At 39.3% G+C, this 12090-nt stretch overlaps 1 protein-coding gene across 1 annotated transcript; it reads right to left on the bottom strand.

Annotated features, from left to right (window-relative positions):
• Positions 1-2136: 2136 nt before the first annotated feature.
• Positions 2137-3341, bottom strand: Smp_060270 (hypothetical protein). Its single transcript, XM_018789758.1, has 4 exons — positions 3314-3341; positions 2967-3157; positions 2801-2930; positions 2137-2763 (listed from the first exon to the last, which is right to left on the bottom strand). The coding sequence occupies exons 2-4, from the start codon at positions 3053-3055 to the stop codon at positions 2410-2412; spliced, it is 573 nt and encodes a 190-aa protein (XP_018655169.1). The 5' UTR covers positions 3056-3157; positions 3314-3341; the 3' UTR covers positions 2137-2409.
• Between the last annotated feature and the right edge of the window lie 8749 nt (positions 3342-12090).

Raw genomic sequence — 12090 nt, 5'->3', positions numbered from 1 at the left:
ATATACTATTTCGGGGCATGTCATGTGTTAGACACCAAGTAAATAGATTTTCCTTTTCTGAAGACCATAAACAGAACACCGAAGAACTGTTAGATAAGATGCATTTAAGTCTATATTACGTGTACATTCTGTAAATACTGTTTCATACACACTGATCTTAGTCAGTTAATTACTGAAATTGTCTGAATACCAAGTGGATGTACTGAAACAAAATACAGGAACAATTATGATGCTCATAATGAGTTTCCGAAACCTTTCAAGTCCCCTATTAAACAAAATAGATTGGCATTTTAATAAACATCGAGAATAGTTTCAGATAGTGTTCAGTTAAGACTAGAACTTTGGCGGGTTTATGTTTTACGGCTATTTGGAAAATAGAAGGTCTTTGTTTACATGATTGTTTATAGGTAAAGCTATAGCTCCAATTAATAACAGTTTTGATAAATAAAAAGGGAATTTTCACAATAACAGTTTTCTTGAAAAATTAGGGACATCGGTAGGCGGCTCACAATCGTTGATTTTTTAGTTTCGATGTCACTTTTTTGCTTGCGTTTTCTACCCATATTCCAGATGCAATGTAACATTACGAATATAGAAACAAATCTTACTGTGTGCAAGGAGTCTTCTTTTAAGAAATTTAAAGCAATCAGTCCCTTTGATAAATTTCGATAGTGTAATAAGAAGACGAAGATTATTAGAACTATGTTCTGATAGATACACTTGGTGCTGTTTGCTTGTATATACCCAATGTTATTTAGGACTGCAATTGATCAGTCTCTTGTTGGCATATGTGCATCCTGTGCGGATTGCCTGAAGATGGATATTAGAAACTAACTTCTTTCCATTTGATTCGAAAAATGATAATAATGGTAAAGTTACTGTCTAAACAGAACTGGAATCCAACCACTCAATCATTTAGTGTGCTAAAAACTAGCGTAAACCTTAAAATGTTTGAATTTTAAAGACCCAGAGACGTCAGTATCTACGCATGAACTGAAACTTAGTCACGTGTACAGAATAAGTCTTGCGCCTTTTTTGACTAACTATTCTCAGTTTCCAATCCTACTTCTTACGTTTAACTAAATTAAAGCAGCAAATGTGAAGATCTTGGTTGAGTATAAGATATTACTTTGATGTCCTACTGGTCATACTTTCTATCTCACATCAATTTTCTTGATCTGAATGACTACTTATCGTTCCATATTAATATGGAAGATAGTGTGAAACCGAAGTCATAGTGTAGTGAACGAGAACTCAGATAGAGACAACCAAATTATTTCATACAAAATTACAGAATATCTTGGTATTATATGAGAATTATACATTAAATGCTTCACTCGCAAATCGTTTCATCAATTGTCCTTTACATTCCGTATGATTCTCCCACTTTACAACTCCTTCCTATTTCCCTTTCTGTTTTCGGTGAGACTATAATTTATGGACGACCTCCGAGCGACCCCAAAAAGACCTTGAGTGTCTACCTACTTACTACGGTTAAATGAGGGTTATAAAGCAGTTTGAAGAATAAGGATTATGATTCATGGTTTATGGTTTTGCATCACAAACCTACATCACCTAAAATGCCAAGATGTTGTTTGGCCAAATGGATGGGTAAATTTCGCTCCAAAATCCAAGACTTATTATCCAAAATCTGATCGGTTTGTCCATAAATTATAGTCTCGTCCTGTTTTCTTCAGTTGGATTTTCTTAGTCTTTTGCTGCCAGGCATTCAACTCTTGATTGGTGTTACTACTCATGTCTGTAGACAAAAGTAGCACACACCACAGTAGAATTGGATTATTGTCAATAAGCTCACAAATGTTGGTCTTTATAAACAATACATATACTTATGGCTACGACCAGACTACTTCATAAACAACAGTTTCGAAGCTAGACAATTTAAAAACAGAAAATCCATGAAGGTGCTTATTATCATGTATAGTGACCCAATTGGCCAGAATGGCCTTCCATGTATTTATAACAGTTGTAATCTACAAATCCGTTCGCCAAAGATGAATTTTAATGTTCTAAAACTTTCGGCACACAATGCACTTCTGATGAGAGCCAACACACCTTTTACATTCCCAGACGTTCATGAACTAAGTCGTAGCGAAATAAACAAGATTATTGACCAGAGACTGTCGATATGCCATATATATTAAAGCTATGTTCTATATACATAAGGAAGAGTTGATAACGACTGTTTAAATTTAGCGAGAATAATTACAAAAACCGAACAGTACTTTTTAACGAAGAACTGTACACAAACATTTGGAAACTGCTGCATTCATTTAAAAAATGTACTCGGTCTTTCTAAACAGTCAGGTTCCCAACACAAGTAACGCAAAAAGAGGGAATACTCTCTGCATCCATTGATCACTGTGAAGCAAATGAGTTTAGGAACAACAATCACCGCGCCTTGCGCACTTTGACAGACCAGATACAGTATAACTTGTAACCGAAATAGACAGAAAAGCCGTGTACCTGAACACATAAAGAGAAAAATATGTAGGCCAGAACGATAACGGGAAATTCATAGAAATAGTGCTTAGCCACACGACTTTGGTAATAGGTCATCAGCTCGAATGCGTTTGTGAAGCATCCAACAGCTACAGTGCCAAGACCGAAGACGACAGTTCCAGTAAGAGAAACTCGCATTAATCCAGCTCGGCTTCTTTGTAATGAAATATATCCGAATAGGGTAGGGAAGATACTACCGAAAAACCAAACGTACTCCCACAACTCGCCTTGAGGAAACGGCCACTATATTAGGCACTTACAATACAGTATTTGTTATTACCTTTTCCACCATAAGCCTTGTTCGGAATCCAAGTCTTAAGCACAGTTCTGGTAACAAGCGTGCGAACATGAGCACCCACAACATCAGGTGGAGAAAATAAACAAATTTGATGCGACGTTTCAATAATGGGCTTTTGAAGTACATAAATATTTACATATGAACATACCTCAAGCTGTACTGAGTACAAACTCGTTCTCTATGACGAAAATCAGCACCATCTGTACCTTCAGGTCTATGACCAACCCTAGACGCCATTGCTAAGACGAAATTTATGCGTGCGAGCAATTAGCACGACGACTCAGTAGAACTATATATCTTCAGTGTTTTCTGCTCAGTAGTAGAGCGAAGAAAACAAATCTGTAAAAAAAATATTGAAAGACACAGGCTACCGCAAGTGGAACGTAAGAGGCATTATAATTAATATACGAAAGCGGAATAAAATAAGGGGGCAATAAACAAGATCAAAGTCAAAATATACTTTAAACCCGTGAACCAAACTTAGGCTGCAATTACATCGACAACGATCAAATTTACCACCACTTGACCCTCTATGACCTTAAACTAATATTCGACAAGCTTGTAATAAGCTGGTGAAATATATTTGTTTTTATTTCCTTTTGATGACTAAGAATGATCATTAAAACTGAAAATTCTTTATTTTGTGTGATTTAATAAACTACGAAACATTCAATCAGATGAACCGTAATTTGTTATCTGCGTTTTCAGATGGTCAGTTATTTACTCCAAGAAATTAGTATTGCTGAAGCAACATCATTACCCAGGAAGTAGATGTTGCATATCAAGGGTAGGAAGTCACTTTGAAGTGTGTAACTTTGTTACTATCATCCTTCGGAATACTAGTTTCATTCCGTTTGGTAACCCTGTGGCGGCAATGAACGAAGAGCAATATTGAACCCTTAAAGAAGGTAGTATAGCCTGTTCTCTATCTGAAAAGACTGAGAAGTTTGAGACACACAAGTTGTCACCAACAATCAAGAACGAGGTTGTTCACACCAACAATGGTTTTGTGCAGATTACGAATTACAGAAACGTTTACAATTGGATTTACTGTCCTCCGTTTCTTTAATTTCGATAACCTCAGTAGTCGGACGATCCGGACTCAAGGCGAAAGACATGATCAAAGTGTGTTGTTTAGCACATATAAAATTCGATTTCGATACAATCCATTGTTTTCAGATGATTATACGAAGAATTGAAATTCGCCTCAAAATCATGATCATATTAGTCCCAGATAGTAAAGTTTAATACAACATCAACTATTCAAAGTTGTATGCATAGCCACCTGGTGAATAAATACAACTAAAATGTCAATCATTTCAAGGAGATTGTAATGGTTAATAAATCCCCATTATAAGTAGTTCTGCAAGTCTTCGACATTGATGCTGACCTCACTAGTTTTACTGGATACACCCTAGCTGAAGGAGCTTGGTCACTCATCAACACCAGATCACAAGTGAGTATTCCGTGCTACGCATTTCCTACAACTGTTGGCAAGCTTCATCTCAGCTCTCCTCGGTATATCGATGGCTTCAGACTTCTTCACTTCTGACATCCGATTTGAGTGGTTCGGTATATTTATATTATGAAAGTGTTACTCGTAAAGGCTCTGTTAAACTACAAATACTTGTGGCATCTTCAAAATAATTATAAAGAAGAGACACAAATCTGAACACGGAATACATTAATTTGCACTGTAGTTAACTTGATAGAATTAAGTTTAACTTCATACGAAGCTGATGTCATCTATCAATGTAAAGGTTTATGTGGAGCTTTGTTACTCATAAATTTTCACTCTTACTTACTTGCTTACACCTGTTACACCTCGTGGAGAAGCATAGGCAGACTACAAACATACCTACGGGATTAGTCTTAAATCTATATTGAGAAGCACAAACTAATAGGTTCGAGTTGACATCTTCGACAGACTGCACTGGACTTCAATTCCATTCATTCTGGACCACCAATTGCTTGTCGCAGCGCAAACACTACAAAGTGCATCAACTCTCGCATTGTACATTAGAGTCATACTAACACTAGTATTCTAATACATAACAATCTGTCCCTTGTTTATATTACCGAAGTGTCCCATAACATATCAACATAATCGAGTAACTTAATAAAGTAAAGCCGGTAGCATTTGTAACAACTTGATCTTGCCTGTAACTCGTGTGCTTCAGGTAACACATTATCTGAGGACATATATTATCATAATTCGAACGGCAGGAATTTATATCTGAACAGCTCGAAAGGTACATCCAATGAAATTTGCAAAGGCGCATCCTTCAGATCGGTTTTAGGTAAATACCTTGACCCTTGTAATTTCTATAGAATATTTTACGTGGCACAACTCTGTTGTAATAGACGAGTACTTAGTGTTAAGCGATAATCACCGCGAATTCTGGGTGTTTTTCCATCCACTTTTAATGGAGTTACAGCGGGAGTGACCGAAATGAACGACTCAATGGGGATTACTTTCCCTTTTTCAGACAGCTCATTATTCACAGCCCCTATTAAACCACATGGAATTGGTTTACGCCTCAAGAAGATAGATTCTCTTGTGCTTTTTAATGTACTTCGTGAATTTTCATACATATCACAGCCTTCGATTATTGTAAGGCAAGATATTTGATTAGGATACAGTTAGAAGAACTGGTACATAAAGCGGTGCCTACATACAGCAATCTGAAGCTCTTCAACCTAAGCACAGATGGACCATACCCACTAACTAGTAAAAGAATATTGGCACAACTAACCTCTGCTTTCTTGAACGGATTATCAAGTGTGCCAATAATGGGTAACTGGCCGCCAGGGATGCAGTAATTGCACTACTTGTGTGTTTTAAGTGAACAACATTATGAATAAACCACTACTTTCTCTTAGAAATAATTGATTCCATGATACCAGTATAAGCAACAAATGGATAGGACCTGCCCGTGCAGCAATTAACTTTTGCACTAAATGTAAAGTACTAATAAAAGCAATAATGAGTGATAACGTTTCGTAATTGCATCACGAAGATAATAATTAGCATCTTCATACGTAAGACAGAAGTCTTTAGCTATCTGAGAAGTTCAAGAAGAATTTTATATAAGCTGCCTCCCTACTTTAAAACCATTGATAACAGCAACCGGTCGTTCACAAAGTTGGGTATGCAGTTGTCCACCGAAAATGCACTGAGAAGCTTATGTGCGAAGTTGTAACATGACATCTCTGATAGCTTGATTCGGGTGACGAACTAATTTAATAAACTGTGCTGTTTCACATGCTTTAAATGATGTTACGTGTAAAAGATTTGTTGTCAGAATATCCGAGGCTCTATAGCAAACTACAGGCTTCTCCATCAATACTCACTTAATTACATTTTTCATACCTGTTACCCCTCGTGGAGAAGCATGAGCCCCACACGAGAATTCTGCATCGGACTCTGTCCTGGACGATCTTTTCCAATTTTTTCTTGTCATTTTTCATCCTTTGAACGTAGACTTCCAACTCTCAACACAGTGTGTTCTTTGGCTTTCCTCTTTTCTATTCCCCTTCAGAATCCCAAGTTACGGCTTGTTTCGTGATGCAGTTCGATGATTTACACAATGTATGTCCCATCCACTTCCAACGCCTTTTCTTAATTTCCTCTTCATTTGGAAGATGGTTTGTTCCCTCCCACAGTAGGCTATTGGTGATGGTATACGGTAAAAGGACTTTCCGTTTCTTACGTAGACTTATACTTGTACTTTTCTGATGGCTGTAGTAGTTCTCCAAGTTTCAGGTCCGTACAGTAGAACTGTCTGGTCATCCTTAATGAAGATTGTGACTTTGATATTAGTTGACAGTTGTTTTGAGTTCCATATGTTCTTCAACTGTAGGAATGCTATCCTTGTTTTGCCAACCCTCACCTTTACTTATAAATCAGATACGCTACTTTCATTGATTATGCTGCCCAGATGAGTGAGTGAAAGTTTTCACCTCTTTCAGAGTTTCTCCATCATATGTGACTTGGTTGTTGGATATTTCTTTGTCCCTTGTGTATGTTGAGGGCTACTGATGCAGAGGCTTCTGCCACATTGGTTTTCTTCATCTGCATATGTCGTGTATGGGATAGGACTATGTCCTCTGCGATGTCCAAATCATTCAGTTGCACCCAATCTGTTCACTGTAATCCATGCTTCCGTTAGATGTCAAGGTTTTCCCAACCCAGCCAACTCCTGCAAGGAAGAAAAAGGAGGAGATTAGGCAGCCTTATCTGACTCCGATCCTTACTTAGAACGCACACTTCAGGTGTCCTCCATGCACGACTCCACACTGTAGTCCGTCGTATAAATTCCGGATGATATTGACGATTTTCTCAACTATTCACTCCACATGGTTGGAGAAATTTGAACTATTTTCTCCTATCCACACTGTCAAATGCTTTCACATAATCAAGGAAGTTGATGTATAGTGACGAGTCCCATTAAATTGATTGTTCAATGATGATTCGTGGCGTCACAATGTGATCTGTGTACGACCGATCCTTAAGAACGCCAGTCTGTTGATCTGGAAGCTGAATGTCTACTGGATCCTTCATCCAGTTCAGCAACACTCTGTTGAAAACATGTCCTGTTACCGATAGTGGAATGATGCCTTTGCTGTTTCCACATTTGCTCAGACCTACTTTCTTTGGTATCTTGATGATATATCCTTCTTCCCAGTCCGTGGGCACCTGTTCTTCCTTTTAAATCTTCTTGAGTTGAGCGTGATGCATGTTTGCAGTTGTTTCTATGTGTAACGTCAGTGCTCCAGGTGGCATATTTTCAGGTACTGCTGTTTTTCTGATGACCATCCTAATTTCTTCGATTGTTGGTGGAGTAACAGTCATAGGGAGAAGAATATCGGCTTCCACGATGAGTAGTTATGGTTTTGCTGAATGAAGATTATTTAACTCTCAGGATAGAGCTTAAACGTTTTAAATTGTGGGATCGCTTCTAATTAAAGTTACTTTCTGCTGGATAGGGATGCTGACCAATGCTTGACCCTCCTTTACCCTTGCTTGAGACCAGCGCTAACCCTAGAATTGCTATAGGAGAAGGTTTCTCTACCAATAATGAGCTGATATGTTATCTTCCTTGAATTTGTTCGACAAACACCAAACGTCAAAATACCTTTAGTATTCTTATACTTCATGGGTGTCGCATTGACAGGTAAATTCACCAGATTACTGGAATCCGTTCGAATTGCGACGCGAGATGTGAATGTGAAATGCTATAGAGAAATAGAACCTATCCCAACAAGTCCCAATGCTTCCGACACCTGTGTGGGTAGAACGCATGATCCCCAGAGCACGTTAGATGTGTGCTACACAAATACCCATGGTCTTCGAAATAGAATGTCCGAGCTAAGTTTGACGGTAGATGAATTAGGTCCCGATATAATTGTTTTCACAGAAACGTGGTTCACTGTAGATATAGACTGTTCTACCATCATTTCAGGCTACATCTGTATCAGAAGTGGTAGAGTTATAAGTCTCAAGGGAGGAAGAATAATGTTGTATATTAGGGACAACTTTCGCATGCACTCGATCATACCAGAGGCGCATGCTGGTGGCAATTTGAGGTAGTATGTTGTACAATTAGGTCTGTAAGAGGACTGTAAGAGGAATATGTCGTATTCCGTGTTGTCTTGCTGACGAGTTTATCATAAGACAGGTCTGTTCTTGGAGTAAGGCAAAATGTTGTCTCATAGTTGGAGACTTCGACGTCCCACATATCAACTGGAGAGAGATCATAGCTTCATGTGGGGGTTTCGATAGTGACATTATATCAAAAATTATCCAGTGTGCACTTGTGCGATATATCGTAAAATCGACACATATTGACTTGGAATATAATCCTTCATTGATAGACCTTGTCCTCACACACCCCTTGGATGACGTCGTCGACACTAAACACCTTCCTCCACTAGTGAATAGTGGCCACGCTGTACTTTCCTTTAAGTTCCGGATACACGGCATAATATTTGCAACTGCTCCACCCCGTCCTAATATCTGGAGAGCTATTATTCCAGCAATCAGAGGCTGTGCTATCTCGACTGACTGGTCGGTCGATGTAGACGAATGGAATAACTTTAAGGCCGCATTCAAGTCCGTAACGTTACTGCTTATCCCACAGTCAACACGTAGGCTATCACATTACCGTTTATAAATTAATAAGGAAACCTGGAAGTTGTTGAAGCGTAGGAAACACTTCTGGGACTTATTCTTGTCAAAAGAACAGGCATCAATCAAGTATGAATATAAAAAAATCCTGAATATATGTAAAAAGATCATAGCTAAATCCCGTACCACTTTCGAACAACGGTTGGTATATGATAGGCTTACTTGTCTGAAGCGATTGTTTTCGTAAGTTAAACGGCGAACAAAAGGTAGTGACGGTATTCCCGCGTTACTGTTACACGAAAATTCAGATTTACTAGCTGAATCTGATCTAGCAAAAGCCGAGACTTTTTCAAATTATTATAATGAAGTCTACTCTCCGTGTAGGGTTACAACTACTTGTCCCATTTACAACGAGATACCAGCCATAGGATCTATACACGTGACTGAGGAAGTTGTTCTTCCATCGGTAACTAACCTCAAACCTTGTCAGATACGGGGCACCGATGGGTTACATCCACGTTTGCTATCAGTGGCCTGCAGACATTATTTCAAGACAGCTCGCGACGCCCTTTAACATGTCCCTTTCACTCGTCCAACTACCTAGAGACTGGAAAGACGTTATACTTAGTCCTATATTTAAGGATGGCCAGAGACGGATCGTATCTAACTACAGGCCTGTCAGCCTGACCAGCATAGTCGTTAAGTTACTTGAAAAGATAATTCAGGTTAAGTTACGAAGTCACATAAATTCGTGTAATCTGTCAACTGTCAACATGGGTTTCGTAACAAGCGTCCGTGCTTGACTAACTTATTTTGAGAGAAGATTGGACAGCAGCCCTAGATAACGGTCTGTCTGTCGATGTGATATTCACAGATTTTACGAAAGCGTTTGAAAAGGCTCCAGACTGGAGTCTTATTCAGAAGCTCTCTTGGAATAACAGGTGCTGTAAAGGAATGGATAGGAAACTTCATGTGTGACCACAGATAGAGCGTAAGGGTCAATGGAACGCTATCGGAATGGGAGTCAATCAAAAGTGGTTTATCACAAGGCACCATCTTAGGCCCTCTACTTTTTCTTCTGTATGTCAAGGAATTATCTCTAGTGTTTAAGTCGTCCATATTATTGTTTGCAGACGATGTCAAAATCTGGAGAACAATGAGAAGTGAGACTGATCGTTTTCAGCTACAAGCTGGCTTGGAAAAATTAGTTATATGGGCTCATGGTTGGGGCTTCGAAGTTAATTCCAGGAAGAGCGTGCTCATGCACATCGAGCACGGTAATAGTCACCATTATACCATTGATGGTACATATCTTCCTGGTGTTCAAGAACATAAAGACTTAGGAGTAGTAGCAAGTTACGACTTGGAAACTACGCACTGCAACGCAGTAGCTGCCAAAGGTTATCGTGCTTGATGGTCACTTCACCGAGCATTCAAATGCTTTGACGAGATGTTTCGAATTTTATAACCCGCCTATGTAAGGCCACACTTAGAGTACTGTATCCAAGCAGCTAGCTCATGTCTGATAAAGGATACTAAATCACTTGAGCGTGTCCAGCGTGTGGGGACAAAATTAGTGAAGGGTCTTTCTAAACTCCCTAACAACAAGCTTTTGAAACGTCTAAATCTTTCCCCCTTGTCTTATCGTAGGATGCGAAGTGACCTTATACTTGCATTTCGTATCCTTAATTATAATTTGGGTGTTAATATGTCTTGTCTTTTTGCTCCCTCCAGCACTGATAATTTCCGAGGTCATAGCAAGAAGGTTCATAAACCGCGATCTAATAAACTAAAGGTAAGGTTCATTTTTCCTGATCCCCTGGTCAATGACTGAAACGCATTACCCAAACAAGTAATAACAGCCCCATCAGTGAACATTTTCAAGGAGAAGCTGGACCTTCACTGGAAGGCAATCTGTCAGGATTAACACAGGTTCATCAACCAACTATCCTTATTACTGATGACTGGAAACTGGAATCGACCTTCTTAAACTCACCCAGCTTCAAAAAGAAAACACTGATCTTCAACACGAATTATCCTCAGCAACTCTAAAACTGTGCATTGAACTAATGGGAACAGGTAAGGAAACCTTACTTTGCGACACATCTACAGGTAGGGATCGTCCCATCGTAACAAAACATTATCGACGCAACGTCTTCAATATGTCATACAAACTTTCTCATTCAAGTGTGCATGAACCCATCAAGCCTATAGCAGAACAGTTTTGCTGGCCTGGTATGAATAAGGACGTGAGGGAGTGGGCACGCTCCTTTGTAAGCTGCCAGAAATCTGAAATCATAAGACACAACAAACGTCCCTCAGGATCTTTCAAAATCCCTGATGCTCGTTTCGACCACGTTCATCTAGATTTGGTAGGACCCTTACCAGATTCAAATGGATACTCTTACCTTTTAACCTGCGTAGACTGTTTCACTCGATGGCCAGAAGCAGTACCTATTAAGAACATTACTACTGAAACAGTAGACCGTGCCTTCGTCGAACGATGAGTAGCAAATTTCGACTGCCTTCCAACCATCACTACAGACCGCGGACGCCAGTTCGAATCTGGAACTTTCCGTTGTCTGACCTCACTATCAGGAATTACTTGTTTCCGAACGACCGCCTACCACCCACAAGCAAACGGTTTGATAGAACGTTTTCATAGACAACTAAAAGCTTCACTATCAGCTACAAACGTTTCACAGTAGACCGACGCTCTTCCACTCGTCTTGCTAGGTATCCGCGATTCAGGGAAAGCTGACATTGGATACACTGCATCTCAACTCGTTAATGGAACGACACTCCGACTTCCAGGAGAATTCGTAGATCCATCGGCTTCTTCATTGAACATGGATCTAAACTCTTACACGAGCAGGCTTACAAACGCTATATGTTCAGTTAAGCCTGCTCACACTCGACCTCAATCAACTGATGTTTTCGTTCAACCTGACTTACGACATAGTACACATGTCTTCGTTCGTCAAGACTCACATCGACGACCTCTCGAATCAGTTTACGAAGGACCCTTCAAAGTTCTTCAGCATGAACCTAAGTATAATATAGTCGATAAGAACGGCACTAACGATAGTCTCAGTATCGATCCAGTCAAGTAAAGTAATCCTGTCCACATCGTTTTTCCTTC

Source organism: Schistosoma mansoni, chromosome W (genome assembly GCF_000237925.1).
Source record: "Schistosoma mansoni strain Puerto Rico chromosome W, complete genome".
Taxonomy (NCBI): Eukaryota; Metazoa; Platyhelminthes; class Trematoda; order Strigeidida; family Schistosomatidae; genus Schistosoma; species Schistosoma mansoni.
Note: the sequence above shows the minus strand (reverse complement) of the source record. Positions and strands in the feature narration are given on the sequence as shown.